We start from the raw sequence: 22,242 nt of genomic DNA, 5'->3' as shown, positions 1-22,242 counted from the left end.
CAGGGAAAGGAAGGGAAAGGAAGGGAAAGGAAGGGAAAGGAAGGGAAAGGAAGGGAAAGGAAGGGAAAGGAAGGGAAAGGAAGGGAAAGGAAGGGAAAGGAAGGGAAAGGAAGGGAAAGGAAGGAAGGGAAAGGAAGGAAGGGAAAGGAAGGAAGGGAAAGGAAGGAAGGGAAAGGAAGGAAGGGAAAGGAAGGAAGGGAAAGGAAGGAAGGGAAAGGAAGGAAGGGAAAGGAAGGAAGGGAAAGGAAGGAAGGGAAAGGAAGGAAGGGAAAGGAAGGAAGGGAAAAGAAGAAAAAGAAAAAGAAAAGAAGAGGAAAAAGAAAGAAGGAAAAAGAGAGAAGGAAAAAAGTAAAGTAGTAAAGAGTAAAAGGGAAAAAAGGGGGAAAAGGGGGGAAAAGGGGGGAAAAAGGGGGGAAAAAGGGGGGAAAAGGGGGGAAAAAGGGGGGAAAAGGGGGGAAAAGGGGGGGAAAAGGGGGGGAAAAGGGGGGGAAAAGGGGGGGAAAAGGAGTAAAGTAAAAAAAATAGCGAAGCACGACAGTAAAACAATAAAATAACGAAGTAAAATAATAGCGGAAAGTGAAAGAATCAAAGAATAAAGTGATAAAGAAGCGACCAAGGGAAACGAACCAACCCCAAAATCGCAGTTTTTTTTGAGGCAAAATTCAATATTTTTTTTTTTTTTTTTAAATCGGGGAATCCTATTGCGGCTTCTCCACCTGCATTTTAAAATACAGGAGTTAAATATTGCCGTTTTCCACCCAAAACGGCCAGAACCCCCGCGAGGGGGGACCCCAAATTAGCAGAATTTAATTTTCCCACCGTTTATTTCGCTTTTTATCGGCTTTTATTAACGATTTCGCTCGGGTTTTAGTAACGATTATCGCCACCAAACCCCCAGCTCTGAGGTTTATTGGCGATTTTTAGGGTTTCTTCCTAATTTAACGCCTAAATCATTAAATTTGGGGGGCGGCGGTGGAAATTGCGCTGGGGGGGGAGGGGAACGCCTGTTTTGGGGCCAGAAATGCCCATTTTGGGGCCAAAAATACTCGGGTTTGGGGCATTCCCTATAGCGCTGCGGCGCCTTTAAGGCCCAGCCCCGCCCCTTCCGGTGCTGCCCCTTCCTGCCCCGGAAGTGGGCCCGCACGGGCGCCGCCATGCTGCCGTACAAGGCTCAGCCAATCAGCCGCGGCGCCGGTTCTCCCCAGTGGGCGCCGCCATTTCCCTCCGGGGGAGGGGGCACGTGACCGCCAGCAGCCAATCAGCGCCAGCCCAAGAGAAATAAGCTTTATTTGGGGCCGTATAAAAACCGCCGAGGGGGCGGGGTTTGGGAGGGGCTACTTCCGGTTGGCGTGGGCCGTGCCCACCACGCACTCGTTGACCTGTGGGGAGAAGGGGGGTGGGGTGGGGGAGGGGGCCCTGCACCCCCAGAATCCCCCGGGGACCCCTCAAATCCTACCCCTGCCCCCCCCATCACCCCCTAACCCCCCCATAGCCCCCAAAACCACCCCTAACACCCCAAAACCCCCCCAAGCCCCCCAAAACCACCCCTGACACCGCAAAACCCCCCCACAGCCCCCCAAACCATCCCACAGCCCCCAAAAAACCCCCACAGCCCCCCAAAACCCCCCCATAGCCCCCAAAACCCCCCTGACACCCCAAAACCCCCCATAGCCCCCCCAAAACCATCCCACAGCCCCCCAAACCATCCCATAGCCCCCCCAAACCCCCCCGCAGCCCCCCAAACCGTCCCACAGCCCCCCCCAAACCCCCCCATAGCCCCCCAAACCGTCCCACAGCCCCCCCAAACCCCCCAAACCCCCCCAAACCATCCCATAGCCCCCCAAACCCCCCATAGCCCCCCCAAACCATCCCACAGCCCCCCCAAACCCCCATAGCCCCCCCAAACCATCCCACAGCCCCCCCAAACCCCCCCAAACCATCCCATACCCCCCCAAACCCCCGCAGCCCCCCAAACCCCCCAAACCATCCCATAGCCCCCCCAACCCCCCCCCCAAACCCCCCCAAACCATCCCATAGCCCCCCCCAAACCCCCGCAGCCCCCCAAAACCCCCCAAACCATCCCATAGCCCCCCCAAACCCCCCCCCAAACCCCCCCCCAAACCATCCCATAGCCCCCCAAACCCCCACAGCCCCCCAAACCCCCCCAACCCCCCAAACCATCCCATAGCCCCCCCAAACCCCCGCAGCCCCCCCAAAACCCCCCCAAACCCCCCAAACCATCCCATACCCCCCAAACCCCCGCAGCCCCCCCAAAACCCCCCCAAACCCCCGCAGCCCCCCAAACCCCCCCAAACCTTGCTGGCGAAGCGCAGGGAATTGAGGGACTCGCTGAAGTTCTCCTCCAAGGGGGAGATGTTGACAAACATCAGCCTTCGGGGGACACACACACACACACGGGGGGGGGGGGGCCAGGGGGTCCCCCAAAACCCCCCAGCCCCCCCAAAACACCCCCCCCACCCCCCCCCAACTTACATTTTCGCCGAGCCCCCCAGGGAGTTCTGCAGCAGATAGGTCAGCTTGCTGTTGCGATAGGGGACGTGCGGCTCCTGCGGGGACCCCGGCATCAATTGGGGGGGGGAGCTCCTAGGACCCCCCCCAAAACCCCAGGGACCCCCCCCCAAACCTTGTTGGAGAGGGCCATGATGACCAGGCCCAGGGCGGAGAGGCTGGCGTTGATGGCTTGCGTCTCCCGTAGCCGCTCGCCCCGGGAAAGGGATTTGTCCAGTCGCTCGCTGCCCGCCAGGTCCACCAGGCTCAGCACCGCTGGGGGGGGGGGGAAGGGGGTCACCCCCAAAAATGGGGGGCACCCCAAAACCGGGGGACACCCCAAAACCGGGGGACACCCCAAAACCGGGGGGGGGGTGGGGGGGGTGTGAAAGGTTTGACCTAAAATGGCGGCTCCAGAAAGGGGAAACCCAAAGTAGGGGAGGGCAAATGGCGGCCCTAAAGGGGGAGCCTAAAAAAAGGGGGGGGCCCCAAAAAGTGACCCCAAAGTGGTGGCCCTAAGGGGGGACCCCAAAAACGGGGACCCCAAACTGGTGACCCTAAAGGGGGACCCCAAAAAGGGGGAGCCCAAAGTGGTGGCCCTAAAGGGGGACCCCAAAAAGGGGGAGCCCAAACCAGTGGCCCTAAAGGGGGGACCCCAAAAAGGGAACCCCAAATGGTGGCCCGAAAGGGGGGACCCTAAAAAGGGGACCCCAAAAAGGGGACCCCAAAAAGGGGACCCCAAAGTGGTGGCCCTAAAGGGGGACCCCAAAAAGGGGGAGCCCAAAAAAGAGGAATCTAAACTGGTGGCCATAAAAGGGGACCCCAAAAACGGGGACCCCAAAAAGTGACCCCAAAGTGGTGGCCCTTAAAGGGGGACCCCAAAAAGGGGGACCCCAAAAAGGGGGACCCCAAACTGGTGGCCCTAAAGGGGGACCCCAAAAAGGGGGAGCCCAAAGTGGTGGCCCTAAAAGGGGGAGCCTAAAAAGGGGGAGCCCAAAAAGGGGACCCCAAAGTGGTGGCCCTAAAGGGGGACCCCAAAAATGGGGACCCCAAAGTGGTGGCCCTAAAGGGGGGACCCCAAAAAAGAGGAATCTAAACTGGTGGCCATAAAAGGAGACCCCAAAAACGGGGACCCCAAAAAGGGGACCCCAAACTGGTGGCCCTAAAGGGGGGACCCCAAAAAGTGACCCCAAAGTGGTGGCCCTAAAGGGGGACCCCAAAAAGAGGAGCCCAAACCGGTGGCCCTAAAGGGGGGACCCTAAAAAGGGACCTCAAAAAGGGGACCCCAAAGTCGTGGCCCTAAAGGGGGACCCCAAAAAGGGGGAGCCCAAACCGGTGGCCCTAAAGGGGGGACCCTAAAAAGGGGACCCTAAACCGGTGGCCCTAAAGGGGGGACCCCAAAAAGTGACCCCAAAGTGGTGGCCCTAAAGGGAGACCCCAAAAAGGGGACCCCAAAAAAGAGGAATCTAAACTGGTGGCCATAAAAGGGGACCCCAAAAACGGGGACCCCAAAAAGTGACCCCAAAGTGGTGGCCCTTAAAGGGGGACCCCAAAAAGAGGAGCCCAAACCTGGTGGCCCTAAAGGGGGGACCCTAAAAAGGGACCTCAAAAAGGGGACCCCAAAGTCGTGGCCCTAAAGGGGGACCCCAAAAAGGGGGACCCCAAACTGGTGGCCCTAAAGGGGGACCCCAAAAAGGGGACCCCAAAAAGGGGACCCCAAAGTGGTGGCCCTAAAAGGGGGACCCCAAAAAGGGGACCCCAAACTGGTGGCCCTAAAGGGGGGACCCCAAAAAGGGGACCCCAAACCGGTGGCCCTAAAGGGGGACCCCAAACTGGTGGCCCTGAACCCATGGCCCCAAAAGCCTCACCCCAAATCTGGGTGCCCCCAAATCCCCCCTGGCCCCCCAAAAGCCCCTCCTGTGTCCCCCAAAACGGCTCTGTAGCCCCCCAAAATGGATCCCTGGCACCTCAAAATGGCTCTGTGGCCCCCCAAAATGGCTCCTGTGACCCCCAAAAGCCTCTTATGCCCCCCAAAATGGCTCCCGTGCCCCCCAAAAGGCTCTGTGGCCCCCCAAAATGACTCCTGTGCCCCGCAAAAGCCCCCTGCCCCCCCAAAATGGCTCCTGCCACCCCAAAAGCCTCCTGGGCCCCCCAAAATGGCTCCTGCGTCCCCCAAAATGGCTCTGTAGCCCCCCAAAATGGCTCCTGTGGCCCCAAAAGCCCCCTGGACCCCCCAAAATGGCTCCTGCACCCCCCAAAATGGCTCCTGCCACCCCCAAAATGGCTCTGTAGCCCCCCAAAGCCTCCTGCGCCCCCCAAAATGGCTCTGTAGCCCCCCAAAATGGCTCCGTAGCCCTCCCAAAAGCCCCCCTACCCCTCAAGAGCCTCCTTTGACCCCCCCAAATGGCTCCTGCCACCCCCAAAATGGCTCTGTGCCCCCCAAAATGGCTCCCACCGCCCCCAAAATGGCTCTGTGGCCCCCCAAAACAGCTCCCAGTGCCCCCAAAAACCTCCTGTGGCCCCCAAAATAGCTCTGTGGCCCCCCAAAATGGCTTCTGTGCCCCCCAAAATGGCTCTGTGGCCCCCCAAAATGACTCCTGTGCCCCCCCAAAAGCCCCCCTGCCCCCCAAAATGGATCCCACCACACCCAAAAGCCTCCCATGGCCCCCCAAAATGGCTCCTGTGCCCCCCCAAATGGCTCCTGCATCCCCCAAAATGGCTCTGTGGCCCCCCAAAATGGCTCCTGTGGCCCCAAAAGCCCCCTGGACCCCCCAAAATGGCTCCTGCCCCCCCCCAAAATGGCTCTGTAGCCCCCCAAAAGCCTCCCATGCCCCCCAAAATGGCTCCTGCCACCCCCAAAAGCCTCCTGGCCCCCCAAAATGGCTCCTGTGACCCCCAAAAGCCTCTTGTGCCCCCCAAATGGCTCCCGCTGCCCCGCAAAAGCCCCCTGGCCCCCCAAAATGGCTCCCACCACCCTGAAAAAGGCTCTCGCTGCCCCCAAAAGCCTGCTGTGCCCCCCAAAATGGGTCCATGGCCCCCCAAAATGGCTCTGTAGCCCCCCAAAAGCCCCCCTGCCCCCCCAAAATGGCTCTCTGGCCCCCCCAAAATGGCTCCCACCACCCCGAAAAGCCCCCTGGCCCCCCCAAAATGCCTCCTGCGCCCCCCAAAATGGCTCTGTAGCCCCCCAAAGCCTCCTGCGCCCCCCAAAATGGCTCTGTAGCCCCCCAAAATGGCTCCCGTGCCCCCCAAAATGGCTCCATAGCCCTCCCAAAACCCCCCTACCCCTCAAGAGCCTCCTTTGACCCCCCCAAATGGCTCCTGCCACCCCCAAAATGGCTCTGTGGCCCCCCAAAAGCTCCCCCGGCCCCCAAAATGGCTCTGTGGCCCCCCAAAACAGCTCCCGGTGCCCCCAAAAGCCTCCTGTGGCCCCCAAAATGGCTCTGTGGCCCCCCCAAAATGGCTTCTGTGCCCCCCAAAATGGCTCCCACCGCCCCTAAAATGGCTCTGTGGCCCCCCAAAACAGCTCCCGGTACCCCCAAAAGCCTCCTGTGCCCCCCAAAATAGCTCTGTGGCCCCCAAAATGGCTTCTGTGCCCCCCAAAATGGCTCCCACCACCCCCAAAATGGCTCTGTGGCCCCCCAAAATGGCTTCTGTGCCCCCCAAAATGGCTCCCACCGCCCCCAAAATGGCTCTGTGGCCCCCCAAAACAGCTCCCGGTGCCCCCCCAAATGGCTTCTGTGCCCCCCCAAATGGCTCCCAGTGCCCCCAAAAGCCCCCGGCCCCCCAAAATGGCTCCCACCGCCCCCAAAATGGCTCTGTGGCCCCCCAAAATGGCTCCCAGTGCCCCCAAAAGCCCCCTGCGGCCCCCAAAATGGCTCCGTGGCCCCCCCAAAATCCTCCCCCCCCCCCCGGCCCCTCACAGGCGCAGCGCAGGTCCCGAGCGGCGTTGGAGCCCCGGATACGAAGCTGGAAAACGCAGTGGCTACGAGATGAGCGGTCGTTGAGAGCCGTCCTGGCCACCGAGCGGTTGGCGGCCGCGGTCCGCAGCAGCTCCAGCACCTGGGGAAGCCCAAAATCCCCCCGTTACCCCCCCCAAAAAAAACAAACCCCGCACCCCCAAATTGAGTTTAAAAAGGAGAAAAATTGGGGTTCCCCTACCTCCTCCTCGGAGGCGACGGGGACGCAGCGCAGGTTGGGGACGTGAAGCTCCTCGCTGGCGGAGCTAACGCGTCGGATTTCCACCCGGCTCCGCGTTCCGGCCGCGCGGCAAGCAAATCCCGCAAGGATTCGTTGTAAATCTCCAAAAAGCTGGCGGTAAAACCATACTGCCCGCCAACGTCGCGCTCGTCTCCCCCAAAAAAACCCCAAATCCCCCCCAAAATTTGGGTTTTTTGGTTTTTTTTTTTTTTACTCACTTCCCAACCTTTTTCCGCCAGTTCTCGGGCTCCTTGGAAAATTTGCCGCACCGCTCGCGGGATCACGCCCCAGGATTCGGGATCCGACGTCGGCGTCGGTCCTTCCATGGTGTAGGTTTTACCGCTGCCCGTCTGTCCGTAGGCGAAGATGCAGACGTGGTACCCGTCCAACGCCGACTGCGAGGGGGGGAGGGTGAGGATTTTGGGGGGAATTTGGGGGGTTTTGGGATTTTTGAAGGGAATTTGGGGGGTTTTGGGATTTTTGGAGGGAATTTGGGGGGTTTTGGGGGGGATTTTTGGGGGGTTACCTGCACCAGCAGCGCGATCTCCTCGAAAATCTCCTGCTGGGAGGCGGCCGGGGGGAAAACGCGGTCGAAGCTGAAGTCGTAGCTGATGTCACCGCGTCGCTCGCGGCCCACGTGGGGCTTTGGGGGGAAAAATGAGGGGTTTGGGGGCGGGATAAAAAAATGAGGGGGTTGGGGGGGGAGAAAAAGGGGGTTTGGGGGGGGAGAAAGAGGGGTTGGAGGGAGAAAAATGAGGAATTTGGGGGGAAGGGGGGAAAGAGGGGTTCAGGGGGAAGAAAGGGGGTGTGGGGGATGGGAAAAAAGGGGGGATTTGGGGGGAAAAGGGGGCGCGGGGGGGAAAAGGGGGGAGAAAAAGGGGGGCGCAGGGGGGAGAAAAAGGGGGGCAAAAGGGGGACGCGGGGGGAAAAGGGGGCGGAAAAGGGGGGCAAAGGGGGGGCGGGGGGGAGGCAAAAAGGGGGGGGCGGGGGGGGAGGCAAAAAGGGGGGGCGGGGGGGAGGCAAAAAGGGGGGGCGGGGGGAGGCAAAAAGGGGGGGGGGGGGAAGGGGGGTGCGGGGGTTCTCACCTCCTCCGGCCGGGAGAGCACCAGCGCCTTCTCGTCCTCGGGGGAAGCGGAGGTGAGGAAGGCCCCTCTGCCGCTCCTCCTCCTCGGGCAGCAGCGGCCGCACGCGGCAAAACACGCGGATGTTGCCCTGGGGGGGGGGAGAAAAGGGGGAATTTGGGGGTGCGGGGGTGGGGTTTTTGGGGGGGTTCCCCCCAAATCCCGGCCGGGGGCTGACCTTGAGCTCCTGGAGGAGGTTGTGGAGGCGGCGGCGCTCCATCTCCAGGCCGTGGAGCCGCTCCTCCTGCGCGGCCGCCTGCGCCCGCAGCTGGGCTGCCTGCGCTGCCTGCGCTGCCTGCTGCTGCTCCGCCAGCCTCAGCTGCGCCTGGGGGGGGCACTGGCACCGGTCAGGGGGCGACTGGGAGCAGTGGGGGGACTGGGACTGGTCAGGGGGCAACTGGACTTGGGGGGGGGGCAACTGGGACCGGTCAGGGGGCAACTGGGAGCAGTGGGGGGGGACTGGGACCGGTCAGGGGGCAACTGGGAGCAGTGGGGGGGACTAGGACCGGTCAGGGGGCAACTGGGAGCAGTGGGGGGACTGGGACCGGTCAGGGGGCGACTGGGAGCAGTGGGGGGGGACAGGGGCTGGTCAGGGGGCGACTGGGAGCAGTGGGAGGGACTGGGACTGGTCAGGGGGCAACTGGGAGCAGTGGGGGGGACTGGGACTGGTCAGGGGGCAACTGGGAGCAGTGGGGGGGACTGGGACTGGTCGGGGGCAACTGGGAGCAGTGGGGGGGGACTGGGACTGGTCAGGGGGCAACTGGGAGCAGTGGGGGGGACTGGGACTGGTCGGGGGGCAACTGGGACTGGTCGGGGGCAACTGGGAGCAGTGGGGGGGACTGGGACTGGTCAGGGGGCAACTGGGAGCAGTGGGGGGACTGGGACTGGTCAGGGGGCAACTGGGACCGGTCAGGGGGCAACTGGGAGCAGTGGGGGGGACTGGGACCGGTCAGGGGGCGACTGGGAGCAGTGGGGGGGACTGGGACCGGTCAGGGGGCGACTGGGACCGGTCAGGGGGCGACTGGGACCGGGACCAGTCAGAGGGCAACTGGGACCAGTCGGGGGAAGGGGGCACTGGGGGACTGGGACCAGTCGGGGGGATGAAACAGGGACCAGTTGGGGGGGGGGGGGACGGGACTGGGGGAAACTGGGACCAGTTTAGGGCGGGGGCTGGGGGAAAATGGGACCAGTTTAAGGCAGGGGGGCAAACCCAGCCCCAGTTGGGGGGGAAACTGGGACCAGTCAAGGGGGGGACAAAACCCAGCCCCAGTTTGCAGGGGAACTGGTCCCAGTTGGGGTGGGGGGGCAAAACCCAGCCCCAGTTTGCGGGGGAACTGGTCCCAGTCAGGGTGGGGTGCAAAACCGGGTCTGAACTGGGCAGCACTGGTGCAGCCCGCCCCCCCCCCCCCGCCCCTGCCTCTCCTCCAGCCGCTGCTCCAGGGCCCGCGCCCGGCCTTCGGCCTCGGCCAGCGCCCGCCGCCGCTCGCCCTCCTCCTCCTCCAGCCGCTGCTTGGCCAGGCCCAGCTCGGCCGCCTCCCGCTGCCAGCGCCCCGCCGCCGCCTGCCAGGACTGCGCCTCCGCTCCCGCCCCCCTCCGGCAGAGAGGGACCCTCAGCCCGGGGGCAACGGGGGGGGGAAGGGGGAGTTTGGGGGGGGGGGGGAGGTTGGGGGGGAGTTGGGGGGAAGGGGGGGTTGGGGGGAAAGGGGGAGTTTGGGGGGGCTGGGGGAAAGGGGGGGCTGGGGGTGTTAGGGGGGGAAGGGGGGTTTTGGGGGGAAGTGGGGGGAAGGGGGGTTGGGGGGTATTGGGGGGAAGGGGATTTTTGGGGGGCTGGGGGTATTGGGGGGAACATGGGGGGTTTGGGGGTATTGGGGGGGTTGGGTTCTCGGGGGGACGGGGTTTTGGGGGGGGGGGGGGTTGGGGGGGCCGGGCTCACCCCAGGCGCTCCTGCAGGGCCTGTTCGCGGGCCTCGCGCTCCCGGAGCTCCCCCCGCAGCGCCGCCAGCTGCGCCCGGCACTCGGCCAGCTGCGCCCTCAGGTCCCGGGGGGCGCCTGGGGGACGGCGGGGGGCGTTGGGGACACGGCGGGGGGGCGTTGGGGGACAGCAGGGACACTGAGGGGGTGTTGGGGACACGGCGGGGGGGCGTTGGGGGACAGCAGGGACACTGAGGGGGTGTTGAGGACGTGGGGGGGCACTGTGGACATGGGAGGGGGCTTGGGGACAAGGCGGAGGGGGCTTGGGGACACGGCAGGGACACTGAGGGGGCGTTGGGGACACGGCGGGGGGCTTGGGGGACAGCAGGGACACTGAGGGGGCATTGGGGACACGGCGGGGGGCTTGGGGACACTGGGGGGGCTTGGGGGACAGCAAGGGACACTGATGGGGTGTTGGGGACACGGCGGGGGGCTTGGGGACACTGGGAGGAGGGGCTTTGGGGACAGCAAGGGACACTGAGGGGGCGGTGGGGACATGGAGGGGGGCTTAGGGACACGGCGGGGACACTGAGGGGGTGTTGAGGACGTGGGGGGGGCACTGGGGACATGGGGGGGGGCTTGGAGACATGGCGGAGGGGGGCTTGGGGGACAGCAGGGACACTGAGGGGGTGTTGGGGACACGGCGGGGGGCTTGGGGACACTGGGAGGAGGGGCTTTGGGGACAGCAAGGGACACTGAGGGGGTGGTGGGGACATGGAGGGGGGCTTGGGGACACGGAGGGGGTGTTGAGGACGTGGGGGGACACTGGGGACATGGGAGGGGGCTTGGGGACACTGGGAGGACTTGGGGACATCAAAAGGTATTGGGGACATGGTGGAGGCCTTGGGGACATGGGGGAGGCATTGGGGACACTGGGGGAGGGGGCTTGGGGACAGCAGGGACACGGAAGGCGTGTTGGGGACACGGTGGGGGGCATTGGGGACATGGGAGGGGAAGATTGGGGACGCTGGGGGGCCTGGGGACATGGGAGGGGGGCTTTGGGGACACTGAGGGGGTGTTGGGGACATGGAGGGGGTGTTGGGGACAGTAGGGACACTGCAGGGGTGGTGGGGACATGGGGGGACTTGGGGACACGGGATGTGAGAGAGAGGCTCGGGGACACTTGGGGGGCCTTGGGGACATGGGAGGGGGCAATGGGGACACCGAGGGGCGGGGGGGCGTTGGGGGGGCAATGGGGAGGTGTTGGGGACACTGGGAGCAGCCTCGGGGACACCGGGGGGGCCCCGTTCCCCATCACTCACCCGCCCGGGGTGCAGCTGCGGCCGAAGCGGCCTTGCGGGGCGCTGGGGACCGGGAGACGGCGGTGAGACCCGACCCGACCCAACCCCCGCCCCCCCCTCCTCCTCCTCCTCCTTCCCGCCCCGGTAACCGGTACCGGCCACCCCCGGACCCGGTAACCGGTACCCGCTGCCCCGTACCTGGCCTGGACGCCGCCGTCGCCACGCCGAGAGCCCTGAGCGGGGCACGGCTGCCCCCGGCGGCCCGGGCCGGGGCGGAGGCCGGGGCACCGGGGCGAGCCCGTTTCTGTCAGGGGAGAAACGGGTGAGGCCGCGCCGGGGGCTCGGGGGGCTCCGGGGGGGCTCCGGGCCGCGCCGTACCTGCTCCGGTGCCGGTGCCGCCGCCTGCTGCTGCCCGACCGCGGGGCGCTTGGCCCGGGCACCGCGTACCGGTAGGCGGGAAAGGGCCGGGCCGCGGGGAGCGGAGCGGGAGCCCGGAGGAGCCGCCACCGCCGCCATCTTCCCCGCTCGCCTTCAAACTACCGAACGCCGCGCTGCGATTGGCCGAGCCTCCGCCAATCGCCGCGCTCTCTTCCCGCCGCCCCGCCCCCCCCGCGCCTGCCCGCCAATCGCCGCTCACCATCCCGCCCGGCCGAACCAATCGGCGGCGAGAGGGGGAGTACGGCGTTTCCCCTGTATCACGTGATGCCGCGCCCGCCGCTCCCGCCAGGCGTAACGGCCGGCGAAGGGCGGGGCCGGAGGGGGGGGCGTGGTTTGAGCGGCGGGAGGGCGTGGTTTGTGCCGGCGGGGGGCGGGGTCTGAGCGGCGGGGGCGGGGCCAGCCCCGGGGGAGTTGGGGGGGGGCGATACCGGAGGGGAGGGGGGGGGTACGGGACTGCCCCGGCTCTGCCCCCCCCCCGGTACCGGTACCGGTGCCCCTGGGGCTCCCCCCGGGGGGTCCCCGGTGCCGCCGTCCCTCCGCGCCCCCCCCCTCGCCCCCCCCCCCCGCCTCCCGCCGCCGCCGTTGCTGCGTCACGGCCCCGCGCTGACGCCGCCGGCCCGGCCCGGCCGCTCGGCCCCGCCGCCGCCGGGAACGGGGGGGCCGGGACCCCGGGACACCCCCCCCCCCCGCCGCCTGGGGGGCGACCGCCCTGGACGGGACCCCCGCTGCCTGCGTGAGCCCCCCGAACCGGGACCCCCCAACAGGGACCCCCCCAACCGGGACCCCCCCGTCGGGACCCCCGAACCGGGACCCCCGAGCCGGGACCCCCCAACCGGGACCCCCCAACCGGGATCCCCCGTCGGGACCCCCCAAACCGGGACCCCCCGAACCGGGACCCCCTGATCGCCCCCCCCCCCCCAAACCGGGACCCCCGAACCGGGACCCCCCTGATCGCCCCCCCCCCCCCCCAAACCGGGACCCCCCGATCGCCCCCCCCCCCCGAACCGGGACCCCCCCCAACTGGGAGCCCCCCGAACCGGGACCTCCCCCTCCCCCAAACTGGGACCCCCCGCCTGGGAACCCCCAAACTGGGAGCCCCCCCCGGACCGGGACCCCCAAACTGGGAGCCCCCCCCCGAAACCGGGACCCCCCCCCACTGGGAGCCCCCCAAACCGGACCCCCCCAAACTGGGACACACCCCCCATTCCAGCACGAGCCCCCCCCCCCCAAACTGGGAGTGTCCCCCCCAAACTGGGACCCTCCCCAAACTGGGAGCCCCCCCAATCCCGCTATGCCTCTCCTCCAAACTGGGACCCCCCCAAACTGGGAGCCCCCCCCCCAAACTGGGACCCCCCCCAATCCCATCATGCCCCACCCGAACTGGGAGCCCTCCCCCAAACTGGGTCCCCCCAAACTGGGAGTCCCCCCTCCAAACTGGGACCCCTCCCCAAACTGGGAGTCCCCCTCCAAACTGGGACCCCTCCCCAAACTGGGACCCCCCAATCCCATCATGCCCCCCAAACTGGGACCCCCCCAAACTGGGATTCCCCCCCAAACTGGGACCACCCCCAAACTTGGAGCCCCCCAAACTGGGACCCTCCCCCAAACCGGACCCCCCAAACTGGGACCCCCCCCCAAACTGGGAGCCCCCCCTCCAAACTGGGACACCCCCCCAAACTGGGACCCCCCCAATCCCATCATGCCCCCCCAAACTGGGACACCCCCCAAACTGGGAGCCCCCAATCCTGCTATGCCCCCCTCCAAACTGGGACACCCCCCCAAACTGGGAGTCCCCCTCCAAACTGGGACCCCCCAATCCTGCTATGCCTCCCCCCAAACTGGGACCCCCCAAACTGGGACCCCCCAATCCCATCATGCCCCACCCCCCAAACTGGGACACCCCCCCAAACTGGGACCCCCCAATCCTGCTGTGCCTCCCCCCAAACTGGGACCCCCCAAACTGGGACCCCCCAATCCCATCATGCCCCACCCCCCAAACTGGGACACCCCCCCAAACTGGGACACCCCCCCAATCCTGCTATGCCTCCCCCCAAACTGGGACCCCCCAATCCCATCATGCCCCACCCCCCAAACTGGGACGCCCCACCCCCAAACTGGGACATCCCCCCCAAACTGGGACACCCCCCCCCCCCAAACTGGGACTTCTCCCCCCCAAACCAGCCCCCTCCCAGACCCTGCCCCCCCCCCATTTTGGGCTGGGGAGGGGAGGGGCGAACCCCCAGACCGCAGCTGGGGGGGGGAGGGGGCTCCCCCAACCCCCCCCCTCCCCCCAGCCCCCCAGCATGCCATGGCGACCGAAACGGGGGCCCCCCCCGCCGCCCCCCATTTTGGGAAGGCCAGGACGTCCTGGCCCGCTGGACTGACGGCCTCCTCTACCTGGGCACCATCAAAAAGGTGGGGGGACCCCCCCAAAAAACACCCCCCTCCCCCCATTTTTCACCCCTCCCCATTTTTCACCCCCCCCCCCCCCATTTTTTACCCCCCCCCCCCCCCAGGTGGATCCCGGCCGCCGAGGCTGCGTCATCCAATTCGAGGATAATTCCCAATTCCTCGTCCTTTGGAAAGACATCAGCCCCGGTGAGCGCCGTTACCTCCCCCTTTTTAATTCATTCACCCCCCTATTTAATTCATTTTTAATTAATTAACCCCCCTTTTAATTAATTAACACCCCCCCCTTTTTTTACAGCAGCGACCCCCGGCGAGGAAGACTCCTGTTGCGTCTGCTCCGGCCGAGCCCTGAACCCCGAAAATCTTTTAGTTCGCTGCGAAAAATGCGGTCACGGTGAGGTCCCCACCCCCTAAATTTTAATGAAACCCCCCCCCAAAGGATTAATTAACCCCCCCCAATTAATTAATTAACCCCTCCCCCCACCCCCCAAGCTTACCACCAGCAGTGCCACCTCCCCGCCGCCCGCCCCGCCGGCCCTTGGATGTGTCGCCGTTGCGTCTTCGCCGTCGCCACCAAGGTCAAAACCCCCCCCCCAATTTTGGGGTTCATTCTTATCATTTTAAGGCTGAACCCCTTTTTTTTTTTTTTTGGGGGGGGGGGGTGTGTTTCCAGAAAGGGGGGCTCTCAAAAAGGCCCCCACGCCAAGGCGATGCTGCGGATGAAGAGCGTCCTCCCGTACCAGTTAAAGGCGTTGGACTGGGATCCCCCCACCTCGCCAACCGCCAGCAGTGCTACTGCTATTGCGGGGGGCCCGGAGAGTGAGTCCAGACCCCCCCCCCCTTCATTTTGGGGGTCCCCCCAACCCCCCCCACCCCCTTCACCCCCTCCCAGGTGGAATTTGAAGATGCTCCAGTGCCACCAGTGCTCCCAGTGGTTCCACGAAGCGTGTACCCAGTGCCTGAGCAAACCGCTGCTCTACGGGGACCGGTGGGGGTTGTTTTTTTTTGGGGGGGGGGGTCCCCCTAAATGGGTGCCCCCTGAATGGGTGCCCCCCCAAATATTCAGGGCTTAACCCCCCCCCCCAAAATAACGGGGTTCGCCGACAGGTTTTACGTCTTCGAGTGTTGCGTCTGCACCGGCGGAGCCGAGAGCGTCCGGCGGTTGCCGCTGCGATGGTAAATAGGGGGGGGGGGGGAAGCACCCCAAAATCTGGGACCCTCCCCACAGCACCCATAGGACCCCCCCAAACCGCCACCCCCCCCCAAAATCCCCCTCCCATCCACCCAGCACCCCCATGGTGTTTTTTGGGGACCCCTCCCCCACCATTTGGGGCCCCCCACATTTTGGGGACCCCCCCCACCCCTCACTTTTTTGGGGGGGACCCTCCCCCCCAACTGGACGTCACCCCACGGCTTTTGGAGACCCCCACCCATCACCCCCTATTTTGGGGGGACCCCCAGGACCCCCTCCCCATCCCCCCTATTTTTCGGGATCCCCCCATTTTTGGGGGTCCCCCCATTTTTCGGGTGTCCCTCCCAATTTTTGGGGTCCCCCGGGTGCACACACCCCCCCCATCACCCCCCATCCCTCAGGGACCCCCCCAATCACCCCCTATTTTGGGGAAAGACCCCCCCATCCCCCCCATTTTTCAGGGTCCCCCCAATTTTTTGGGGGTCCCCCCATTTTTGGGGGGCCCCCTATTTTCGGGGTCCCCCCCAGGGCTCACATCACCCCCATCCCTCAGGGACCCCCAATCACCCCCTATTTTGGGGAAAGACCCCCATCCCCCCATTATTCGGGGTCCCCCCAATTTTTTGGGGGACCCCCCCATTTTTCAGGGTCCCCCCATTTTTCGGGGGTCCCCCCCATTTTTGGAGGGTCCCCCCATATTTTCGGGGTCCCCCCCAGGGCTCACATCACCCCCATCCCTCAGGGACCCCCCAATCACCCCCTATTTTGGAAAAAGACCCCCCCATCCCCCCCATTTTTCAGGGTCCCCCCATTTTTCGGGGTCCCCCCATTTTTGGGGGTCCCCCCCATTTTAGGGGTCCCCCGGGTGCACACACCCCCCATCACCCCCCATCCCTCAGGGACCCCCCCAATCACCCCCTATTTTGGGGGAAGACCCCCCCATCCCCCCGTTTTTCAGGGTCCCCCCAATTTTTTGGGGGTCCCCCCATTTTTGGGGGGGCCCCCCATATTTTCGGGGTCCCCCCAGGGCTCACATCACCCCCTATTTTGGGGAAAGACCCCCCCATCCCCCCCATTTTTCAGGTCCCCCCCATTTTTCAGGGCCCCCCCAATTTTTCGGGGGTCCCCCCCATTTTTGGAGGGTCCCCCCATATTTTCGGGGTCCCCCCAGGGCTCACATCACCCCCATCCCTCAGGGACCCCCCCAATCACCCCCTATTTTGGGGAAAGACCCCCCCATCCCCCCCATTTTTCAGGGTCCCCCCAATTTTTCGGGGGTCCCCCCCATTTTTGGAGGGTCCCCCCTATTTTCGGGGTCCCCCAGGGCTCACATCACCCCCATCCCTCAGGGACCCCCCCAATCACCCCTATTTTGGGGGAAGACCCCCCATCCCCCCCATTTTTCAGGGTCCCCCCAATTTTTGGGGGTCCCCCCCATTTTTGGGGTCCCCCCGGGTGCACACACCCCCCCATCACCCCCCATCCCTCAGGGACCCCCCAATCACCCCCTATTTTGGGGAAAGACCCCCCCATCCCCCCATTTTTCAGGGTCCCCCCAATTTTTTGGGGGTCCCCCCATTTTTGGGGGGCCCCCCCATATTTTCGGGGTCCCCCCCAGGGTGGACGTCGCCCACCTCATCCTCTACCACCTGAGCGTCTGCTGCAAGAAGAAATATTTCGACCTGGAGCGGGAGATCCTCCCCTTCGCCAACGCCAACTGGGACGCCCTCCTGCTGGGCCCGGTATTGGGGACCCCCCCCGAACCCCCAAATTTTTGGGGGGACCCCCCCCTGGGGGGAGGGGGGGGCTGCTCTCACTGCTCCCCCCCCCCCCCTTTTTTTTTGTGCGCCCGCAGCTGGCTGAGACCCCCAAGGGCGAGCGCTACGGGCAGCTGCTGGGGGCCCTCAGCGCCCATAAGGACAGGTGGGGGCCCCCCCAAACCCCCCCTGCCCCCCCAAATCCTTCCCGCACCCCCCCTGCCCCCCCAAATCCCTCCTGCACCCCCAAACCCCCCGGGACCCCCAAATCCCTCCTGAGCCCCCCCTGCCCCCCCCCAAACCCCCCCGGCACCCCCAAATCCTTCCCGCACCCCCCTGCACCCCCAAATCCCTCCTGAGCCCCCCTGCCCCCCAAATCCCCCTGCACCCCCAAACCCCCCCGGGACCCCCAAATCCCTCCTGAGCCCCCCTGCCCCCCCAAACCCCCCCGGCACCCCCAAATCCTTCCCGCACCCCCTGCCCCCCCAAATCCCTCCTGAGCCCCCCCCCCTGCCCCCCCAAACCCTCCCGGCACCCCCAAATCCTTCCCGCACCCCCCTGCCCCCCAAATCCCTCCTGAGCCCCCCTGCCCCCCCAAATCCCCCCTGCACCCCCAAACCCCCCGGGACCCCCAAATCCTTCCCGCCCCCCTGCCCCCCCAAATCCCTCCTGAGCCCCCCTGCACCCCCAAATCCCCCCAGCCCCCCAAACCCCTGCACCCCCACCCCCCAAAGCCCCCCAAACCCCAACCCCCCCAGGCCCTCCAAATCCCTGCCCCCCCTCCCTTCTGCCCCCCAAACCCCCGCACCCCACCCCCCCAGCCCCCCCAACCCCCCCCCACCCCCCCAGGCCCCCCAAATCCCTGCCCCCCCTTCTGCCCCCCCAAACCCCCGCACCCCACCCCCCAACCCCCCCAAACCCCGCCAGCCCCCCAAATCCCAGTACCCCCACCCCCCCAGCCCCCCCAACCCCCCCCCAGGCCCCCAAATCCCTGCCCCCCTCCCTTCTGCCCCCCCACACCCCCCCAGCCCCCCCAAATCCCTGCACCCCCCTCCCTTCTGCCCCCCAAACCCCCGCACCCCACCCCCCAGCAGCCCCAACCCCCCCAAACCCCCCAGCCCCCCCACCCCCCCAAATCCCTGCCCCCCACTCCCTTCTGCCCCCCCAAATCCCCCCAGCCCCCCAAACCCCAGTACCCCCACCCCCCAGCCCCCCCAACCCCCCCAGGCCCCCCAAATCCCTCCCCCCTCCCCCTTCTGCCCCCCAAACCCCCGCACCCCACCCCCCAGTACCCCCAGCCCCCCCACCCCCCAAATCCCTGCCCCCCACTCCCTTCTGCCCCCCAAACCCCCCAGCCCCCCAAATCCCTGCACCCCCTCCCTTCTGCCCCCCAAACCCCCGCACCCCACCCCCCAGTACCCCCACCCCCCAAACTCCCCCAAATCCCCCCAGCCCCCCCAAACCCCAGTACCCCCACCCCCCAGCCCCCCAAACCCCCAGCCCCCCCCAGCCCCCCACTTTCTCTCCCCCCCCAGGTTCATCTCGGGCCGGGAGATCAAGAAGCGCAAGGGCCTCTTCGGCCTCCACACGCGGGCGCCCCCCTCTGCCCCCCCAGATTTTGGGGGCCCCCCCCGGCCCCCCCCTCCGCTCACCGACACCAGGTGAGCGGCCTCGGCCGCCCTCCGCCCTGCTATAGGTAACGGGGGGGGGCAGGTTTGGGGGCCCCCCCCCACCCCCCCCTTCCCCCATCCCCCCCAAAAATTTGGGGGCCCCCCCCCCCAAAACCCACCTCAACGGGGGGAGGATACAGAGGGGTCTCTTACAGCTTCCCCCAGGGCAGGGAAAAGGGGGGCCCGCCGCCGCCCGCCCCCCGCCGCCCCCAGGTGAGCCCCCCCTCCCCCCAACCCAGCACCCCGATATTTTTGGGGGCCCCCCCCAACTTTTTACACCCCCACCCCTCCCCCAGGGCCCCCGGTGGCTCCTATAACTTCCGACGCACGGACGCCCGCTGCCCCCCCAGGTTTGGGGGTGGGGGGTGGGGGGGGGTGCAGGGGGGATTTGGGGGGCAGGGGGAGTTTGGGGGTGCGGGGGGTTGGGGGGCTGGGGGGATTTGGGGGGGCTGGGGGAGTTTGGGGGGCAGGGGCTGGGATTAGGGGGGCTGGGGGAGTTTGGGGGTGGGGGGGTTGGGGGTGCAGGGGGGTTTTGGGGGGCAGGGGGGATTTGGGGGTGCAGGGCTTGGGATTTGGGGGGGCAGGGGGGAGTTTGGGTGTGTGGGGGGTTTGGGGGTGCAGGGGGGAGTTTGGGGGGCTGGGGGAGTTTGGGGGGGCAGGGGCTGGGATTTGGGGGGGCTGGGGGAGTTTGGGGGGCTGGGGGGATTTGGGGTGCAGGGGCGTTTTGGGGGGCAGGGGCTGGGATTTGGGGGGGCAGGGGGGAGTTTGGGGGTGTGGGGGGATTTGGGGGTGCAGGGGGGAGTTTGGGGGGCTGGGGGGATTTGGGGTGCAGGGGGGTTTTGGGGGGCAGGGGGAGTTTGGGGGGTTGGGGGGGCTGGGGGGATTTGGGGGGCAGGGGGGATTTGGGGGTGTGGGGGGTGGGGGTGCAGGGGGGTTTGGGGGTGCAGGGGGGATTTGGGGGTGCAGGGACTGGGATTTGGGGGGCTGGGGGGATTTGGGGTCCAGGGGGCTTTTGGGGGGCAGGGGCTGGGATTTGGGGGGCGGGGGGAGTTTGGGGGGCTGGGGGGATTTGGGGTCCAGGGGGCTTTTGGGGGGCAGGGGCTGGGATTTGGGGGGCAGGGGGGCTTTGGGGTGCAGGGGCTGGGATTTGGGGGGGCAGGGGGGAGTTTGGGGGGCTGGGGGGCAGGAGGATTTGGGGGGCCCAAGGGGGATTTGGGGGGGTCTGGGAGATTTTGGGGGGTTTAGGGGGGCTGGGAGGATCTGGGGGGCGGGGGGGTTGGGGAGGTTTGGGGGGCTGGGGGCTCCCCTCCCCCCGCATTTTAACGCCCCCCCCCCACCCCCCCCACCCGGATGTTCGCCTCCTTCCACCCCTCCGCCAACACGGCCCCCAGCCTCAGGTGGGTACTGGGAGGACTGGGCCATACTGGGAGGGCTGGGGGTCATACTGGGAGGACCGGGGGCCATACTGGGAGGGCCAGGGGTCATACTTGGAGGACTGGGGGTCATACTGGGAGGATTGGGCCATACTGGGAGGGCTGAGGGTCCATACTGGGAGGGCCGGGGGTCATAGTGGGAGGGCTGGGGGGCCATACTGGGAGAACCGGGGGTCATATTGGGAGGATTGGGCCATACCAGGAGGGCTGGGGGGCCATACTGGGAGGACCAGGCCATACTGGGAGGCACAGGGGGGCTGTACTGGGCAGACAGGGGCCATACTGGGAGGGTTGGGGGGATCATACTGGGAGGCCTTGGGGGCTGTCCTGGGAGGGCTGGGACCACAGTGGGGGGCATCCAGGGAGCGCTAGGCTCATACTGGGAGGGATGGAGCGTTACTGGGAGGGCTGGGATCAAACTGGGAGGGCTGGGGACGCACAGGGCCAGGGCTGGGGTTAAACTGGGAGAGCTGGGGCTAGACTGGGAGGGAGGGGACCCCCCCCCAGGGACCTATAGGGACCCCCAGGGATGTATAGGACCCCCCAGGGATGTATAGGGACCTATAAGGACCCCCAGGGCCATAGGGGACCCCCCCAGGGACCTATAGGGACCCCCAGGGATGTATAGGGACCTATAGGGAACCCCAGGGCCATAGGGGACCCCCCCAGGGACCTATAGGGACCCCCAGGGATGTATAGGGATCTATAGGGACCCCCAGGGCCATAGGGAACCCCCCCAGGCTACATAGGGACCCTCAGGGCTATATAGGAGCTCCCCAGGCTATATAGGGACCTCCCCAAAGGTATAGGGGGAACTCTGTGGGCTATATAGGGACCTTCAATGGTATATAGGACCCCCAGGGCTATATAGGATCCCCAGGGCTGTATAGGGACCTCCCCAGGGCTATATAGGACCCCCCAGAGCCATAGGGGACCCCCAGGGCTATAGGGGACCCCCAGAGCTGTATAGGGACCCCTCAGGGCCATAGGACCCCCTCCTAGGGCCATAGGGGACCCCCCTGGGCTATAGGAGACACCCTCTGGGCTATATAGGACCCCCCCATGGCTATAGGGGACCCTCAGGGCCATAGGGGACCCCCAGGGCTATAGGGGACCCCCCCCCCGGGCTATAGGGACCCCTTTGGGCCATAGGAGACCCCCTCCGGGCTATATAGCCCCCCCCCCATGGCTATAGGGGACCCTCAGGGCCATAGGGGATCCCCCCCCGGGCTATATAGGACCCCCCATGGCCATAGGGGACCCCTCCGGGCTATAGGGGACCCCCAGGGCTGTATAGGGACCCCTCAGGGCCATAGGACCCCCCTCCAGGGCTATAGGGGACCCCCAGGGCTGTATAGGGACCCCTCAGGGCCATAGGACCCCCCTCCAGGGCTATAGGGGACCCCCAGGGCTGTATAGGGACCCCTCAGGGCCATAGGACCCCCCTCCAGGGCTATAGGGGACCCCCAGGGCTATAGGGGACCCTCAGGGCTATATAGGACCCCCCCAGGGCTATAGGGGACCCTCAGGGCCATAGGAGACCCCCCAGGCTATAGGGGACCCCCAGGGCTATAGGGGACCCTCAGGGCTGTATAGGGACCCCTCAGGGCCATAGGACACCCCCCCAGGGCTATAGGGGGCCCCCCCGGGCTATATAGGACCCCCCGGGCTATAGGGGACCCCCAGGGCTATAGGGGACCCTCAGGGCCATAGGAGACCCCCCCGGGCTATAGGGGACCCCCCGGGCTATATAGGACCCCCAGGGCTACAGGCGACCCCCAGGGCTATATAGGACCCCCCTATGGCTATAGGGGACCCCCATGGCCATAGGCGACCCCCCAGGGCTATAGGTGACCCCCTGGGCTATAGGGGACCCCCCCCGGTCCCCTATAGCTCCCCCCTCCCCCGCAGCGCTTCCGCCAGCCCGGACCCCGAAACCGAAAGCCCCGAGCGTCCCCTCCCCCCTCGCCCCCTCCGCCCCAAGCGCCGCCCCTCCCCCCCGCCCCTCCCCCACCCCCTCCCCCACCCCCTCCCCCCCCCGGGGGCCCCCACCCGCGTCCTGGCCCGGCGGGTGACGCTGGACGGCACCGTCCAGTACCTGGGGGGGTGGGGGGGGGGGGCGATGCTCTGAGGCCCCTCCCCCAACATTTTTGGGGGGGGGGGAGGGGTGGGATGTCCCTCCCCCCCCCCCCCCAACTTGGAGCGCAAAAAAAGGTTATTTTTATCACGATCTCTATTTAAGGGGGAGGGGCGGGGGGGGGGGGCGCCCCCGTGGGCACCCCTCCCCCACCCCCCCCCCCCCCCCC

The 22,242-nt window shown here is 66.5% G+C and overlaps 2 protein-coding genes across 2 annotated transcripts; one reads left to right on the top strand and one right to left on the bottom strand.

Annotated features, from left to right (window-relative positions):
* Nucleotides 1-1,268: 1,268 nt before the first annotated feature.
* LOC148052560 (carboxy-terminal kinesin 2-like) lies at nt 1,269-11,740 on the bottom strand. The gene is given in 17 exon segments (XM_087729883.1): nt 1,269-1,379; nt 2,316-2,391; nt 2,494-2,567; nt 2,645-2,784; nt 6,429-6,567; nt 6,667-6,752; nt 6,755-6,833; nt 6,924-7,100; nt 7,232-7,348; nt 7,791-7,830; nt 7,832-7,917; nt 8,005-8,155; nt 9,244-9,417; nt 9,760-9,874; nt 11,059-11,100; nt 11,236-11,341; nt 11,416-11,740. Coding segments are annotated over 17 exon segments (1,785 nt in total). The 5' UTR covers nt 11,554-11,740; the 3' UTR covers nt 1,269-1,334.
* LOC148052559 (PHD finger protein 1-like) lies at nt 11,740-22,067 on the top strand. The gene is given in 15 exon segments (XM_087729815.1): nt 11,740-11,783; nt 13,770-13,890; nt 13,992-14,073; nt 14,183-14,278; nt 14,377-14,462; nt 14,562-14,649; nt 14,652-14,703; nt 14,777-14,872; nt 14,992-15,060; nt 16,695-16,818; nt 16,932-16,999; nt 18,369-18,494; nt 18,800-18,853; nt 19,832-19,900; nt 21,848-22,067. Coding segments are annotated over 15 exon segments (1,395 nt in total).
* Nucleotides 22,068-22,242: the final 175 nt, after the last annotated feature.

Source organism: Nipponia nippon, unplaced genomic scaffold, assembly GCF_047370975.1.
Source record: "Nipponia nippon isolate SJK-2023a ecotype South Korea unplaced genomic scaffold, ASM4737097v1 scaffold_47, whole genome shotgun sequence".
Classification (NCBI taxonomy): domain Eukaryota; kingdom Metazoa; phylum Chordata; class Aves; order Pelecaniformes; family Threskiornithidae; genus Nipponia; species Nipponia nippon.
This window is presented reverse-complemented; position numbering and strand designations above follow the sequence as displayed.